General features: G+C 39.7%; 1 protein-coding gene across 1 annotated transcript in view; it reads right to left on the reverse strand.

Annotated features, from left to right (window-relative positions):
- LOC137502919 (zinc finger protein 558-like) overlaps positions 1-19525 on the reverse strand; it is a 66689-nt gene that overhangs the window by 3559 nt on the left and 43605 nt on the right. The window contains exon 3 of the mRNA XM_068230119.1: positions 17630-17712. Coding sequence (XP_068086220.1) covers positions 17630-17712 — 83 coding nt within the window. The remainder of the gene's footprint in view (positions 1-17629; positions 17713-19525) is intronic.

Below are 19525 nucleotides of genomic sequence, written 5' to 3' on the forward strand. Positions count from 1 at the left end.
TTCCTCTACAAGAGACTGTGTTAGGCTATCTCGTAAGAATTGTGTCCTAGTGACTGAACAATTCTTTTATGGACAATGTCTCTTTATTTCGTAATGAAGAGTGCCTACTTTTCTTTCAAGGACTGTGTCAATCACTCCGCGTGAAAACAGTGTTAACATTTCCTTGCATTAAACTGTGCCAATCTTCATTTCATTTAAAGACTGTGTCAATCCATTTCACAGAACTGTGCTCATATTTCCTTTCAAGGACAGTGCTGATTCGTGGAATACGGTACCTTCATTTCTTTTCGAGGGACTGTCAATTCCCCCATAAAGACTGTCTAAATTTACGTATAATGTTGTGCCTCAGTGATAACCTTACCTCTGAGAAATTACGTGATTTCTGTTAAGACTAAGTCGTAACAGAACTTGGTTCTCTTTCATAAGACTGTCATAAACTGTTTCGTTCTGTCTTCGCAGAAGATTTAATTTATTTCTACGAGTGTGCGTGTGCTAGGACATTGCATGTACTCATTGCAAACAGTGCAGAGACTGTGTCCAAAGAACTTAATTTATTTTCTTTTGATACTGAGTGAAGTACTAAACTGTCGCAACTCAGAAAGTTCCAAATTATTTTCATTGCTTATTATTTCAAGTTCGATAGTGCCTATTGCATTATTCTCACAGAACTGTCACTTTGAATTCATCTTTTTTCAAAAGTGCGTCCAACACCATTTACTGTGGAACCTATTCGATAAGCAAACAGTGTCTCGCCTTAATTCGTAGTACAGTGCGGTAGAGAAGTGTCGTAACAGATTCCATTGACATTCTGTGCGAAAGTTCTACATTTCTCTGCTCCTTTCATAGGATTTTGTGGAATACAAAACTTAACAACTATTCCGCGCTGCTCTATCATCAGACGACCGCCCCAGGTTCGAGTCTCCGTAAACATCAAGGGCTGAAAACAGCTGTGCGTCAATACCGACGACGTGGGACGACGCCGACGCCCACGACGGGAGACGACGCCGACGCCGCAGAACGACGCCTCCTCCACATCTTCATGGGCATTCTAACTATTCGTCTGGAAAAGGTGATATAATTTCTATGCATTTCTTTTGAATAAACTGAAAGTTCCACTTTAAATATGAACGTACTTCACTACCCTTATCTCGTACTCTCTAAAGCATGAACCGTACACGCCTTGGCGTTATCTATGCTCTCCGCAAAACTGAAGTACGGGCGTTCCTGTTTCAATATATACATTTTCGCAACCGATACAATTACAGATTGGTATCTTCAGGAGCTAGCAATTCGTTTGATCAAGCGATTCGTCTTCGATTTGTAGACAATTTTGGGACTTCATATTCATTAAATTATATTGTGACTTCATGCCTGATAATATATGCATGCTGGCTCATTTAACTTTACACCTCTTCTTGTAAACATTATGAGACACTTTGCGTGTGTTGTGCTACTATTCGAAAGATTGCGTTTTACTTCTTATAAGTGACTGACTTTCTACTTCTTCTAGATTTTACGTTTTAAAATTGCACAATGCTAATCCCCTTTAACATATTTTGCCTCTTCAACTGTTTTTGTGAAAGACTCACTCTTTAATTTATTATTTTCCTATGCACTGTTTTTGCATTTTATTCGGCTGATGATGACCCAGATTGGGGTGGAAACCGGTACCGATTCCGCTTATAATTAAATAGAAATGCAACACTACATTTCTTATTTATTTGTATTGAACTACATTGTTTGTTATTGCAATTTAACTTAAAGCAATAGACAGGAAGTCACGCAGAAATTTAATGTCAACTAAAACAAAAAAGTCAATGATATCCCATTTCAAAATTCACAACTTCCCTTTAACTCAACTCCTTGCTTAGTTTTCATGCTATGAACATTGAGAAAAAAATGATGGGGTTTGTAAAAGCTTAATGTGTTGGAAGTCTCGAGGGATGCAATTTCCGTGCGACCCAAAACACTGTACTCACACATGAAAATCACATAATGCTGTTTCAAGTCTGGAAATCTAGCAAATTTATTTTTAATGTGTTTGAGCATTTATCAACTTTATGCTAACACTGAGCTACAGGTGACATTTCAGGATGAATGGGAAATTTGCAAACAAGTGTTACAGGCTGGCACCACGAACCTTGGCGTTAATCTTAAAGAAATACTCACGGATGGTACCTGATAATACCCAACCAAATTGGGTCACCCGACAAGGTGAATGACCTTTCTTATGCAAGATATTAGAAGACACAATTTTATAATAGACATCAGCTGCTTACAGGATATCAATATTACAAGGATGACTAAATTTACTAACACATAAAATGACGTCATGAGCAATATAACAATTGGAACAATCAATTTGTTGTGCAGGAAGTTGGCTTGTGCTCGTATTCACAACTCCACAGTTCAACTTCAATGTATAATTTAACACATTAGAGAACAACATAAAGTTGCATGTGGATCTTCCAGGCAATACAACAGCATTGACTAAACCAACTATAGGTAGCCAACAAGTCTTAGTATAAATGCTATGCTTGATGACATGACTGAAAGACACTAAAATGAATAACTCCCTAGTCTCAATAAATCATTAACTAGTATAATCTAGCCTGAACTGTTTTTCACTGCTATACAGGACATGCTTAGCAAAATATATGAGTGGGTGAAACAATTGCACAGCCCTTAACATTTATATCATTATTGGAAATTGTTTGTTCTCTACAAGCCAATAAGTTGTGGGATCGATTATCCTGGGGGCACTTACACTGTTTAGAAACATGAGAAGTGGTAAAATATAGTTAACAATGGTTATTTTCCCTTACACACTTGCAGCAATAATCAATGTTTGCTTGCTTGAACCTTCTACAGTGTGACTTGCTATGATTATCAAGGTTGCAAAACCTACAATTCAAGGAAGTGCTCTCGATGGTTATGTGAAGAAAAATCTAAATTGAATGACGATGACAAAATGATCGTGCAAACCAAAAAAATCAGCTGATTCAATTCACAATGCTTTATTTCCAGACATGATACTTGTTCTGCATCATCCCCCTTATGACAGTAGCAATCACTCCTAAAGCGGAACCATGGCCTTCCTCATACATAATGGCGCCACTCACAGATCAATGGTGTTCCTCTAACAGTGGGACTAAACATGGTCACCAGCTAGGTGGTACGAGGTGCAACAATATTAAATAGTAATTAAAACCTCAAAATGTACTCATTAACAAGAACATAAAATGAATGATGATGAAAAATGACCATGAATGCAAAAAATGAGTGGATCCAATTGAAAATGCCTTAATGACTTCACTACACCAGGTAAGATTAGGAAAACTTTAGGATAAATCACAGAGCTTAGCCTGAAGTCTCAATGATTGATGCCGCATCAGGCTGTTTGCATCCTTGGGTCGGCACGCTTTCCTCCTCCACAGAGCGAGTTAGCTAAATGCTTTATAGGTCCTATAGCCATGAACTTCCACTCAAGGGATGGTAAGTTCAAATTCCCAGCTTTGAAAATAGTTTTGCAGTTTTTTCACATTTTCACACCAAGCTGGTCAATGTAACGTCACTGCAGCCTGAAACTCTTCCTCCTCAATGACTTAGTAGCATTTTACCTCCTTATAGACCGAGTTGTGCATGACCTCTTCCTACTCTGTACTAATTTGTTACCTAGTTGAGTAAACCTCACCTCCTAACAGAAATCAACCATACAACTTTCTTGAACTGCTGTTAAAATTTATACTTCATCTATTCAGATTAAAATAAATACTTTCCTTGCCATCACCATTAAGTATCAACCACTGAATCTCTGAGTTCTGAGACAGAGATTTGAACCCCTAAAAACAAATTCATTTGCAGATGAATGTGTTAATGGCCCGGCAACGCATCCACCTGTCACTCGACAGCCTTGGGATCGATTCCCGGCCGGATCAGGGGTTTTAATTATAATGATTAATTCCACTCTCTTAGGGACTGGGTGTTTGTGATGTCATTAACTTTCCCTTTCTCACATTCAACACCTTACACTTTCGCCATTAAATAATACACACAGATTCCTCACATATGGTGCCAGTAGGGGCAAAATATCACCATAGGTCAACGCCCCAAATGCTAAACAACCTTGTTTTCATATAATCTTTTGACGGAGAATACGTTCATCACAAGATTTGACTATTGAGTAGTGTGACAACCCAACGATGAGCAGCAACACAACTACATCAACAGTGAAACAACAGGGAGCACCATCAGCAAGAAATCTACCACCTGTGGGAAAAGCTTATTCCATGGTGCCTGGAAATTCCATACCACCACCACCATTATGAGGAAAACAAGGTGCGATCGAGGAGTACGGAGGAAAGAGGCTTGGAACCTGGAAGACAGTGATTATCCAAAACCAAACCATTGCAAGTAGCTTGCTGTTGCTCCAGAGGAATAAATCCCACTTGCATTGACTGGTAGTACATGCACACCAATGTCAGTCAGTCCGGTGGGATATCATCTCTTAACATCAGAGAGAGTGGTATTTCAGCATAGTTCCATTTAACAGCTGCGAACCGCTCATAGGGACTTATGCTGTTAAATATCAGGAGCTAAGCAGAGGCAACAAAAAACATGGCACTGCCACACAAAATAAAACAACACAATGCCAGAGCTACAAACACCAGTCTTCCTACCCCATTCTTTATAGTGAAGTTAAGAAGTTAGGATGTCAACCACCCTATCCCAATCTACAATGTAAATACCAAGCTTCTGCCAAACACCACATGAGATAACAACCTAGAAATTCAGTGGAGCAAAGATGGCCACACCATCAAAACTTCCAGAACTTTCTACACAGTCCTAGTCAACAAAAGAGGACTGGCACATTTTCGATACATGCTGCAGCACAGAACCTGCCTGAACAATGCGGCACAGCTGTCCATTTTCACGTCCAGCCTACACCTAGTTAGTGGTGATGTATGGTGTCGTTAGCAGCTACATGGAGGACATTATCGCTGCCCAGTTTCAGAAATAGGGACATCAAATATTCCAGGCCATTCAGATCCAGAATTCAAATGGACACGTATCATGTCCAGGAATATGGCAACAATGAACCATCTGCTGAGGGATGGTGTGCAGATCTATGTAAAGTGACATCATGTGGAGGTCTCTTGGTCATCTGTACGACAGCGCGGACACTGCGATTGCTGCCAATTCTATGACCATCTTACTATTGCATTCTTGAAAACGTATGTGCAATTTGTAGTGGTCAGTGCACCTCAGGTGCTTGCATGAAGAAGGGATCACTCAAATGCAACACTTTTGATGAATCTCATCCATCCTTCTCAGTTAAATGAAGGATAAACCTCAAACTTCTTTCACTCAAACAGAAAAAGTAATACCTATCACCCCCCTGAACTTCCCCTCCCCACCTTCCCCTTTCACTCCTCGCCCACCTCCCAGTGAGAACATTCTGAAAATTGTCACTATGCTGCTTCAGAATATTCTCCCATTCCAATGTCCTGATGTTCTCGATCAGATCCAACTGATCTTCCAGACTCACTTTCACGGAACGTTCTCTGGGATAAGAATGCATTGTGCATTCTTTCCAATTGATCCTAGTCCATTACTGTAGTAAATGAATGCTTATTATGGCAAGGAGTGTTCTTTGAGGACCAACGGATATCACGGGGGTAGCAATTAGTCTTCATAAATCCATCCCATCGCAACATTATTATTCTGTAAATGATATCAATCTGAAAACATAAAAACAGAAGTCATGACTGGAAATCAAATAACAGCTTTAGCAACAATTTATATACCTCTTGGCTATTCCCCAACTTATATATTTGTAGAATATATGGATCATCAAATCAGTACTTACATCATTATCACAGAGTTTTACATGTTATGAGGAGTGTTGACTTACCCTTCCCTTCCCATAGCTGCCCTACATCAAGTATAACCCCTGAATTTCTAGTCCTCAGCCCTAACCTAGCAATGATCTGTGACATCACCATGCTACATTCACTGGGAAATCACCATGCCCTTGCCCTATTAACAATAACAAATATACGAACAAACCCATGCCAACATAGCCATCGTCTCCAAACAGTCTTACGATATACATCAGGGGTTTCCAATTAGTAAGAGCTCGAGGGCTACATTGGAAACCTTAGGTATGATCGCGGGCCACACTTTAACAATAGGCCAATATTCGTAAAATTCTACAAATAGAACAGAGGTACCCTTATGAAATAATGTTCATAGTTCAATTGAAATGAAGTTTGATAATTTTAATTGCTTAAGACATTATTGTACATCAGCATAAAGGAGTGAAAAAAATTTAACACTATTATACCAAGGATAATTGAATTATGAAGAAGATAACCCAACAATGACAGTTCATTTGAATTATTAATACTTGATGAATGACAAAAAATGCCTTAAGAATAACTGAAGTTAATAATGTACTCAAAACAAAACTTAAAGAAGTACCATTTAGTGGTCGATCAGCTGCATCTACCACTGAACGAATGTCTACCTGCAGCTCTGTTGTTGCTAATCTCAAAAGATGCAGCAAGGAAGAATCTGAAGTCGACTACTGTGTTGATTTTTAATGAATTTCATAGATGAAAAAAAACACTTTCACATATGTACATGCTCCCAAACACTGAAGTCATTTTTAGTCCAAATCATCTTAACTTTGGGTATTTTTTACTGGGTAGCAGTTTAAAATATTTGATCCCTTTTCTTATCTTGTCTGAAGGAATGTAACGGCTTGTAGATCGCACAGCTCAAGTGGAAGCTGTGGTTCTTGTTCCTCGAATGCAGCACCAAGAGGATTCACGTAGAGTTGTATACTGCTTTTCAGAATTTCAGTTTCCTTCAACCATGTGTTGAATTCTTCAATGATCTCTTAAATGTGTGAAATGAAATCTGAAAAATGTATGGTTTCTTGGTCCTCCTCCGCCGCTAATTGTAGACAGCAGGGGAAATGAGTCAATTCATTGTTTTCTACAGAAACAGATAATTTCAATTTGTTTCGCAATCCATTAACAGTTCCCACCATATCTGACACCTCATGGCTTCTTCCTTGAAGATTTAGTTTGAAGGTGTTAAAGTGATTTTGTCATGTCTGTTAGGAAAGCTGCTTTAAAAACTCTGGGCTTTGAATTTTCTCTTCTAGTTCTGAGGTATCTGACAAGATAAACTTATTAAGAAATTCAGGATCTCCTTGCGAATTGCAAAAAAAAAAAAAAAAAAAAAAAGGTTGAAGACACTTCCCTGCACTCAGCCCACTTACATGGTTCTACTGCAGCAAGTCTCCATTTTCTGCATCAATTTCCAGCAGAAACTGTTTGAATTTTCTATGCAGAAGGGCTAGATTTCCACCTCTTAACATTTAATAATTTTAACCACAAGTTCAAAAACTTCAGTTTTTATTGATTTCCCACACAACGCTCCCTGGTGAATGAGACAGTGGATCATTGGACATGTTACGCAATCCCATCAGTCCTGTCTTCACCCCTGTCATTACTGGCACTCCGTCTGCCACAATGGCTGAACATTTACTGCAGCCTCCAACTCTGTCAACAGTTCTTTTTACAGCATCATATATGTCCCTCCCTTATGTTGTTGTTTGAAATGAGCAGTCATCAAATAGCTCCTCTTTACTACTGAAGTCTTCGAAGATGGTGCATACATATATTAGTAGCTGACTGACTTGTGACTGATCAGTGCTTTCATTAAGGCATAGCGAGAAATATGTGCTTTCCTTAAGCAACTTAATGAGTGCTTTTTCTACTTGTTTCCCATATCAGTGGCCCTTCTCTGTACTGTTTGGTTGGAAAGTGGCACTGATTCAAATTTCCCAGCCATTTTAGCATCTCCAAAAGCCTTTGCAATTTCCATAGTGCACTTTTTAACAAGACTGCCTTCAGTGAAAGGCTTTTCTGCCTTTTTAAGTTCAAGCGACAGTGCGTAGAAGGCGTACAGAGAAGACGACTGATTTTGTAAGACTTTACCAAACATACCTGTTTGCTGTTTTAATTTATTTTTGAGGTCTGCAACCAGTGTGCGTCGAGCTTCTTCCTTATATGTGCATACTTTCTCTCGTGCATTGTTGAGTTATGTCGTTTAACATTGTACTCCTTCGGCACAGACACTATTTGCATGCAAACCAAACACTGAAGCCTCTCACTGTTGTCAGTAATTAAATAGTCACTCTCCCAGCTTTCCTTATAAATTCTGTTTTATTTTCATTTTGTGTTTCACTGAGTGTCCGCTCATTATCTATTCATGTAAAAGATGCAAGCACTTTACACACATCCCTAAACAAAGCCTCCAAGGTTGACAGTACGGTAACTTGTGAAACTTCACTACACATCAAGCAAGTGCGACTGAGTGTGTGGAGACGGGAGGAATAGCCAGCAAGCCTTGCCGGGTGAGTTGCTGCATGAGTGAAGGGAATGAGGGTCAGTCTGCTTTTGCTGCATCCTGCCCTGCGAGATATGGCGCGTCACTCATAGAACAGCTGACTTTATTCTTTATCAGCTTCGTTTCCTCATTTTTTCTGTATCCTTTTCAGACCAGCACTTGCTGTTATGAGTGTCTTTTATACATTTCATTAACATCAGCGATTAGACTTCAGTTTCTGTGGAGTGGGGACTGGTTTCACATGAATGTGAAGATTCTTTGTATCAAGTAAGCAGTGCATTTCTACGAATCATTTTTAGACAGGTTGGAAACTATGAAACAGCTGAATATACATCGAATATGTCTGCATGACAATCAAATGTTTTTATGTCATCATTAAGATATGTATGACAATATTCAAACGTAAATAACCGGTATTGAAAAATATTCTCAAATGTTTATATATTGATTTTATATTAATTTCTGCAAGATATGCATGCAAGTGAAAATGATATCCATACGAAAATATATGCTATTGCAAGAATGAGGGTTTTACAATTTTTAAAAATAAAATAATCTATTCAGATCAACTGAATATTTAAAACCAGGAAATAATATTAAATAATGAATTAGTTCTGATTTCGGATACATTTTTGAATGAGCTATAAAGTATTTTTGGTACATTTGCTACAAATTTCTTTAAAAACATATATATAATTTTTCTAAAGCTCTCGTGGGCCCGCACAGTATGGTTTCGCTGGCCGCCTTTCGGAAACCACTGATATACATGAACCGATTGGATAGCATACAGACAATATCAGACATAATGCGCAATACTGAACCACCTACTTCACCGAACAAATTACAAGAAGAAGTTAGGAAATTAGAATCCCCACTAACTATACTCAACCGACACCATACCTTCTACCATGAAATTCCCCCCACCCACCCTAACCACTCCTATTATTAAAATATTCCCACGAAATTTACAAGGCATACCTTCCAACCTGTGACCCAAATATACTTCGCGAACATAGAAACACGCTTAGACATGCTCGATCATTCATTAAGGCTATTAAAAAGATCCTGGGTAAATACATTCACAGAATTATCCAACATGACTGGCATTCGTTAATACCAGATCAAATAAAACAACTGACAAATCATAATAATCTTATTTGATTTACATCCCATTACCTAATTTTACAGTTTTCAGAGACTATTGACAAACATAAAGCAATCGTACACTATTATTCAATAACACATAACAAATCTGCATTCAGTGATTATAAAACAAAGGCTGACATTTTTGCAGAACATTATAAAGTTATTTTCTCACCATCTTCCAATCCTAATATCTACCATCCTGACCACGATGCAATATCCGAATATTTGGATATCACACAGAATCCTCTATCCCTACCTTTGAATCACCCCCAGCTCTTGACTCCCAACAACCCCTAAATGCTCCTGATACAGTACAAGATATAAAAGATGCACACAGAACAAACAAGAACACTGCCCCTGGACTAGATAAAATTACTTACCGGCACATAACAAGCTCCATATCCCTTCCTACAACTCCGAAATATAGCATCTAAGATTTTTCACCATACTGGATTCTTCCCTTCCCCCCTCCACAATTGGGTACATGCCAACAACCATCTCAATTAAATTCATATCGACCAAAAGTCTTCTAAGAGTTTGTTCTAAAAACTTAGAAGTCACGATGGTTTTTTTTTTTTAACAATAATGCAGGTTACATACATTTTTCTACATATTAACTATCTGTACCTAGTATGAAATGTTAACAACAAGCCTCCATTAACATATGTAGATGTAAGTTCCCAACCTACTTGTAGAATGCTTCTAACTGCTAAGAGCTGATCAAGATTGTCATTACACAAAATATGAAGCAGAGATTCTAGGCCTACACACAGGGCAAGAATTACATTGTGTGGGTATTACTGAGCAACATCTTTTACAGTACAGTCAGTACAGTACCATCCTAAACCCCTGCTTTTCTGTAGCATATGGTACACTATAATGTTGCACACTCTTCAGTAATGTCTATCTCTTAGGGTGTTAACTCCAACTCTATCTACAGAGCACGCCTCAAGCCTGGATAAAGCAAGAGAGAAACCCCAAATAGTAGGCTAGCTAAAATGGTAGTTTTGTGGGAAGTATAAAATTTAATTCTTGTATAACAGCATTAGTCATCGTTCTATAAAAAAATGCTACATAACTAAAGGTGTAAAAACCATTTCTAATCATTTTTGTCCAAAAATGAGATTTCTGGTTTTTGTATAGGCTCTATTAAGACAAATAGTCACAAATTTAACATTTAACTGAGCTGTAAGAAAATAGTTGCATAAAATGTTAAAAAACCTTGCAATGCACATCTCATTAGTCCATGCTTATTATCACTGCTCGTACGCTCTTGCTCAATTCCCCCTGATCATTCGCAATTGCTTATTAGCCCCTGATCATTAAGTCATGCTTAACTGCCCCTTGCTCATAAGTGACTGCTCACTGCAGATGACCATGCAGTTCTCAACATGCTCACCCTTCAACAGGTCAATTTTCAAACTTGAAAGATGGATGGGTTTTAGTATTATATTTAGAATTAGATGATATCTGCCCATCCTAAGTTAGTCTATATGCTACTAAGTGTTTAACATCACTTCTGGCTATCATCCTTAGAGCATCCTTTTAGGCCATGCAGTTTGTCAACACTCAAAAAGCTCTGCCAACCTAAGCTACTCAGCCTAAGTTAGTTTGCACTGACTTCACAGCTATGTCTCAACATATTTTATTTAGTTTCAAACCCCAAGCTTTAATCTCTAAGTGATGTAAACATTATAGTATGCAATTAGAAGTCTCTTAATTTGAAATCTATAAGCTCAAAAATGTTAACGTCAATGAGTGACTCATGGTCGCTCAGCTCTGAGACACTGAGAACGACCTCCATTATGTTAATACAAGCAATTCAAATGTGTTAGGCCATACACCACCACTCTAGTCATATATATACAATTTAGAGTCACCATCTTGTGCAGAACTACAAGTTCAGCTCTGAGTCCCTCAGACTGCCTTCCATTAGAGCTGCTATCATTATTAATCCTTACACAATCTGCTAGTCCCATTGGTACAATGTGTAGGCACCATTTTCTTTGAAGTTCAACTCAGAGTCCACAAGATCACCCTCGAATGTTATGGCCTATGAGTAAAAAGTACGTACTAAGCCTTACGCCATCTGACTAGATGTGACCCCTGGGTTCCATTCCCTACAATGCGTGTAGCACGAAGTTAGGTTATAGCAACATTCCATGTTTATCTACATCTTGTCATTCTGATTATGCTTTTAGCTTTGAACTACTATCTTTCCACGAGAGCCCTAGTGCAGCTTCCCCCCCACGGTTAGTCCCATAAGGGAATATGTGTATGCAAGAGCCCCTGCGCTAGACTGAAGTTCGAAAGGGCATCCGGTTAGGAGAATTAAATGCCTGCATTAGCCCAAGACGTGAAAAGCCCTAGCACAACTCTTAGTGCCATAAAGCTCATTTATCACCACTAGTTGCTGTGCTAGACTCAAGTTATAAAGGGTAGCTGGTTAGAAGAATGAGCGACAGCCCAGCTCCTGATATAACCAATGTACAGCAGCTACCTTGCCGAGTAGTCCCTGCCTCAATTGCTAACAGTTAGGCGATAAAACTAATTGGCTATAAATTACAAGTTGTAAGCTTCTGAGGTAGCTCTCAAGAGTTCGGTCCATGAGAATACAGTATAGCAGCCATCTTGCATAGTAGCCCTTGTCTCAATTCTCGAATGTCAGGGTGTTACAAGTTGTGAGGCCCTGGGGCAGCTCTATAGAGTTAATATATCACCATTAACTCCTGGTCCATTTCCTTAAAGTTAGTCTCATATAACCAACATTTAACAACTTTCTTGCCTTGGAGGCCCTAGCACTAAGAAGTCGTATGCAGCCACCATCATGCACAATGACCCCTAGGCCACTTCCTTAAGTCCTACCCTAGGCCAGCTTTCTCCATCAGAGCCTATCTATAGCCGCCATCTTGCACGTGTGCCCCTGAGCCAGCTTTCATAAGAGCTTACGTATAGCTGCCATCTTGCGCAGTAGCTCCTAGGCCAGCTTTCTCCATAAAACCATAATCACATCAGCAGATAGGTCTTAAGAGGATAACGCGTGGGCCAGGTAGGACGAGGTCCTGGTCATCCTTCTCAGTTGTATCCCCTGACCCAGATCCCTTGCTGAGTCCGATAGAAAAAACTGACCCTAGATAGTAAACAGAAAATAAGAATAAAAAAATTGAGAATGCCTCTATAAGGCTCTGCGTATGTCTGTTTACCCCTGTGTCCTAGCAAGCTCTCCCCTGAGTTAGCCCTTCCCTTTTAGTCACCCTTACAACCGGCAGTATACCTACCTCTCCACCCTGCCTCATGAAAAGATCTAGTGGAGTAACGTCATCATAGAAGCAAGAGTTGTAGTAATGTCACTGCGAACAAGCTTTGACCTGCAGCTGAAGGTGTCTTGTATCATAACACACTGTCGCATCCCTTTGCAACACCAGATCGGAAAAATACAGCTTAGCTCGCAAAGTCATTTTTTTCCCTGCTGAGATGTGCATGTCTCAACATTTACCTTAATCGTGCACACATTTCAATCAGGGTGAGGATATTTGAATTGCACATAAGCTCTTTAGTTTTGAGTTTATGTCAACTCCACATTCGAATCCTTAGGAGTGACATTTACCCTGCTCCCCATGGCTCAAGTGTCGCCTACAAGAGATAGCAAAGGAGGCTAAATAGACTACAGGTTAGCACACACATCTCTAGACTCAGCTGAAGACCCACAGTTCACCAATGCAGACACAGCAACAGCACAGGTTGCTCGGCTCCTACCTAAGGCAAGGGTGCCCTGGGAGGAGCTTTACTCTGATCGACTCCCCCACCTCGGAATAAAGTGTCCTAAAAATGTTGGCCAGGGAGTTTAGATAGACAACAGCTTAGCACACATCATACCTAGACTCAGCTAAAAACCCTGAGTTCACTAACCCACGTTCCCTCAACTCAGGCAACACTTTTAGTTGCCTCTTTCGACAGTATTCCATAAGATGATGACATCCTACAATCTGAAGTTGTCAGAGGTCATAGCTCGTGGCTAGAGGTAGATTGTGAATGGCAGCCACCTTGCGAAGTAGCCCCTGGGCCAGCTCCCAGGAGTTAGCCCCATAAGAGCCCGTGTTTAACAGCCATCTTGCCCACTTGCCCCTAGGGTAGAAGCCCCCTTTATATACTCATGTCCCTAGTACCATTAGCCACCATCTTCAAGTAGAGCTCTGAGTCCCCAAGTTCACCGTCCAATGTTATGCCTCTATGAGTAAAGCATACGTATTAAGCCTTACGCCATATCCCCAGCCTCATCAGTACAATGTGTAGCCACCATTTAAGTCCAAGGTCAGCTCCAAGGGAGCTAATGCTTCTGCGCTAAGCACAAAGATATTTAGAGGTCTGCCTGCTGTCATTTCTTGATGGGTACAGTACTTTTGCATCAATCTCTTGGCACAGGCCAGAGTAAAGTGTAGCATCCACTGAAGTCCCAGTCTCATCCATGGCTGTGACAATATGGAAGCTGCTGGGGTACGGGTGGTGCTGATTAATGACATTCAAAGCACAACCAGTGTGTCTGAGTGTCATGAAAGGTGTCACTCATAGGGTTAGTTGTGATACAACAGCACTGTCTGGCCCGGTGAGGAAAGCAACGGCAAAGTACCTCACTCCTCATCTTGCCTAGTATGCCTCATTTTGGTACTGTCATTGGTTTTTGTGGTTTCCCTATAACTGCATAGCCTTTGGTGATGCTATTTGAGGATTCAACCAGCCTCTGAGCTGATGACCTAACAGACAGACATTTAGAGGTATGTTGTACAGGTCAGAAGCAGCATGTGGTCGAGTATGTATGTATGTATGTAAAGCCTGGAGAGGGAGAGTGGTAACGGGTGAGGTGTGTTTGGGTACATATTTGTACTTTCCCCAGGCTCATTATTGCCCCCTTTTAACTACTCAGGGAAAGTTGAGGCAATGGCCCCGGGGTAAGGCAACTATTGCCGTTAGAGTAGAATGTACTTTGTACTGATTTGCAGTGTTTACTATTAACACAAGTTTATGTAGTTTCTGTATGCTTTGTGGATGAGTCTCTTGGTCACATTAGTCATGCTTTTGTACTAGTCCCACATAAGATTGCTTGTATCCTGTTTCCGTTTCCTGTACAGCATATTCGTTTTGTGTATCACTCTGACTATTTATTTTGTAATCTATGGAGTACCGATGGATAGATGGTTTCCTAGAAGATATGACAGCAGTTCGCAGCCAGTTTTTTGTAGTTATGGACTTTACTGCTGGTTTCTTGTATTTTATGGTAGCTGTAACTGCTAGGTGTTCGCAGAAATGGAGGATTATTGTGTCTCTAGTACTGAGGATGGAGGGTTAGTAAGGATAAGAGCTTTCATTATATGGGTTGGTTCTGTAATTAATTGATCGAGGAACACATTGTAGAACGCTAAAGCAAAAGTTGCTGCTAATGGACTGATGGAAAGAGGCAGGATATGATGGTGATCATGCTGCCAGAACATTTCCAAGATAAACTCACCAGCCCTGTAGGTACCTTTGAATCAATGTTGTATAATTTGTACACGGCTTAGAGATAGTAGTAATTCCTCAATCATGTCGCTGTGGGAGTTCCGAGCTCGGGACATGGAATCCGAAAGGAACTTACGGCTTCCAGTGCACATGAATTCCACCCAAACAAATTCTGCCTTTGTTTCCAGCCGCTCAGGTGCACAGACTTAAATTTGGGTTTCAGGGCAATAAATATACCTCACCCTAAGCATACCTGCCAAATTTTAGAAATAAGAAAATAGGAAGATTTTTTAATTCTTGGATTTCATCACATATTGCACCACAGCCTAAGTGAAAAAAGGACACGATAAAAGGCAAGCATACCTACAGTCACAATCTGATTTGATCACTAAATTTAAAATCTTGAACTAAAAAAAGCATCAAAATGGTTACAAGAAAATGTACCTAATCACTCTAATTTATAACACATACATATGGTCGAAACTCCATTACTCGAATATTCAGTGTCTCTTTTGGCCGTTTGTCCTGTTCTTCACGTGTATTTATTTCTCTATCCTCGAATTCGGTTACACGAATTTGCCGATTTCTCGAAGCAAACATTTCCTCCCTTGAAGATTCTGTAACTCAAATTTTGTGCAGCATTAACTGTGCAATACAGTGAGGAACAGTTAACAAGTAAAGAAAGGATTCCAGTGAAGCTGGAAACTAATATGACGGGAACCAAAAAACTCGAACTTCTAATGATCGGCAGTCTCGCCATTTCTCGGGCGTCAATTAAATACCCATCACGTATGAAAGCAAGCCAAGAAGTTGCGGATGACCAGCTCCATTTACGAAACTCGGTTGCGAGGTATTGACAAAAAGTTTCAACGCGAAGGGAGGAAAGGTTAACTGCAACAAAGACAAAAGAATAACAGATTATTTTTTTAAACGTGTTAACGGACCTATGTTTCTTATTTCACTACTGTATACACCGGTACTCTATCCTTTCTTCTAAAAAGTTACTGTAATAAGGGTTATAATTAAAGTGATGCCATAAAATAGAATTTCTTTGTATATTTTTAAGTACTAGTACCAATAAACATAATGTATTCAGTGAAAGCCCGTAGATACATACGATTCAATTGTGTGCTAAACATGCTCAAAAATGGTATTCTTTATATTTCAAAAATTCAATTACTCATCTCCCGACGTGATTCGCACAATAGTTTCCTTTATTAGACTGTAAAATGAATGGAAATGTAATTTTATAGCTATCTCTGAACACTTGGAGTTAACGTTTGTTATAGTTTTTGACCAAAACGTGAAGAGAAAATACCAGAAACTGTCACTGACACAACTCCCTGAAATACATTCAACTCATTAAAATTATGAAATAAGAACTTTAAAAAAATGCAGTGAAATATGCGAAACTAGCGCATACAAAACAGATAGGTATGTCTCATACATTATTAACATATGACTTTGACATGGGGAAAAGCACAGAACCGCTAGAGAAAACACATGGCACATAATTCCAATGAAATTACGCACAGAAACTATGTTAAAAGTGCGCGAACCACACAATAAGAATCTCATTCTTTCATCCTGATTAACTGAGTCCCTAGCGCTCGCTACCTTCTCTTGCTTGTAGGATGACTGCCTTCCCGAATCCCCAGCCGTAAACCACACATGCTGCTGTAGCGAGCAGGAAACACGATACACTCGCAAAATAAAGCATCAAATAAATACGCTTGAAAATGAGGTTGGGTAAATTACACAAGCACATAAGAATTTATCCTTTATCCTAGGGGAAGGGTATTGACTGTACTGGAGGTTATATTGGTCAAGAATAGGAAGAAATAAAAATAAATCGGAAAATCAGAAGACGAGTTAAAAAACGGAAAGTTTCTGGGTAAAACGGAAAGTTTGGCAGATACCTAACAACACAAAGATAAATATTTACAATGTCGTCATAGGAGCCACTGTATTCTATGGCTCTGAAAGTTAAGAAGCCGCAGAAAGCAACAGTAAATATATGTATATCACAGAAAAATGATATTTGCAAACTGTCACTAATGAGAAATATTGGGGTTCGATAGAAGAATGCAGAAATATGAGAGGAGATGGAATCGAGTGCTTAATTCAAGGCAGCATGATTTGCTGGATTGAGGACTGATCATTTTGCAAGAATGGCCAACAGCAAAAGTCATGGTCAACCAGACACCCCAGGAACACCTATTACTATATAGTAATATAATAATAATTTTACTGGCTCAGAATGAAATGGTGCAATCTAGGCAGCCTGCTGATCACTAGATATTATGGGTTGAGTTTTTTTTAATTTTGTGGAATTTTCTCATGAACCACAATCAAATCAACAAGTTTGAACCATGTGTGAAGCACTGGTGACAGAATTCTAGAATGATCTGTTTGGATCTGTGCTCGCTTTGAGCCCTACATATCGGGATAATGAGATCTTCACTACATGACTTTTCAGCAGAGGGAGTTACTGAAACATAAAATGCAAATTCTATATTGTTGAGGTTTAGGGGTGTAAAATGTAATTAAGCTAAATTGTACTTACTCGACTTCTTCCTTGAAACAGGTGACCAGCTGACCAACTGTGTCTTCATCCACGCATATGTCATCCTTAATATCAGCAGAAGCCTATAAGGAACAAATATGAACAGCAAATTAAGAAATGTAAAGTAAACAGATAATTACAGTAAAAGTTCATAAATAGTCGTGCCTCCTCTGCGAACCATGTGACCTTGCCGTGGTGGGGAGGCTTGCGTGTCCCAATGAAGCAGATAGCCGAGCCGCAAGTGCAACCATATCGGATGGGTATCTGTTGAGTGACCAGACTAACGAATGGTTCATCGAAAGGGGGGTAGCAGCCTTTCGGTAGTTGCAAAGGCGGCAGTCTAGACGACTGACTGATACGGCCTTGTAATAATACTCAATATGGCTTAGCTGTGTTGATACTGCTACACGGCTGAAAGCAATGGGAAACTACAGCCGTAACTACCTCCTGAGGACATGCAGCTCTCTCTGCATGAATGATGTACTGATGATGGCTTCCTCCCGGGTAAAATATTTCGGAGGTAAACTAGTCCCCCATTCGGATCTCCGGGTGGGGACTACACGAGAGGGGGCTATCATCAGGAAGATGGATACTGACATTCTGCGAGTCGGAGCGTGGAATGTTAGCAGCTTGAATCATTGTGGTAGGTTAGAGAATCTGAAAAGGGAGATGGATAGGCTAAAGATAGATGTAGTTGGTATAAGTGAAGTACGTTGGCAGGAAGAACAAGATTTATGGTCAGGTGACTACCGAATTATCAACACAAAATCAAACAGGGGAAACGCAGGAGTTGGTTTAATAATTCATAAGAAAATAGGGCAGTGGGTAAGCTACTATGAACAGCATAGTGAAAGAATTATTGTTGTCAAGATAGACACCAAACCAATGCCCACCATAATAGTGCAGGTCTATATGCCTACTAGTTCAGCGGATGATAATGAAATCGAAAGAATATATGAGGAGATAGAAGATGTAATACAATATGTAAAAGGTGACGAGAATCTAATTGTGATGGGAGACTGGAATGCAGTGGTAGGCCAAGGAAGAGAAGGTAGTACAGTAGGAGAATTTGGATTGGGACAAAGGAACGAAAGAGGAAGTCGGCTGGTTGAATTCTGCACTGATCATAATTTAGTCCTTGCCAATACTTGGTTCAAACACCACAAACGACGGCTGTATATGTGGACAAGACCTGGAGACACTGGAACGTATCAAATAGACTTCATTATGATTAGGCAGAGATTCAGAAACCAGGTGTTGGATTGCAAAACTTTCCCAGGAGCAGACAAGGACTCTGACCACAACTTGTTGGTCATGAAATGCCATCTGAAGTTGAAGACATTGAAGAAAGGAAAGAATGCAAAAAGATGGGATCTAGACAAGTTGAAAGAAAACAGTGTGAGGGATTGTTTCAAGGAACACGTTGCACAAGGACTAAAAAGGCTGAAGGAAACACTTTAGAGGAAGAGTGAAGAATCATGAAAAAAGAAGTCAGTAGGGCTGCTGAAGAAATGTTAGAAAGGAAGATAAGATCAAGTAAGAATCAGTGAATAACTCAGGAGATACTAGACCTGATTGATGAACGACGAAAATACAAAAATGCTAGAAATTAAGAGGGCAGAAAAGAATACAGGTGATTAAAGAATCAAGTGGATAGAAAGTGCAAGGTAACTAAGGAAGAATGGCTGAAGGAGAAGTGCAAGGATGTCGATGGCTGTATGGTCCTGTGAAAGGTAGATGCTGCATACAGGAAAATCAAGGAAACCTTTGGAGAAAGGAAATCTAGGTGTATGAATATTAAGAGCTCAGATGGAAAGCCACTTCTAGGGAAAGAAGACAAAGCAGAAAGATGGCAGGAGCATATCCAACAGTTGTATCAAGGTAAAGATGTAGATA

This window comes from Anabrus simplex, chromosome 13 (assembly GCF_040414725.1).
Source record: "Anabrus simplex isolate iqAnaSimp1 chromosome 13, ASM4041472v1, whole genome shotgun sequence".
In the NCBI taxonomy this organism is placed as follows: Eukaryota; Metazoa; Arthropoda; class Insecta; order Orthoptera; family Tettigoniidae; genus Anabrus; species Anabrus simplex.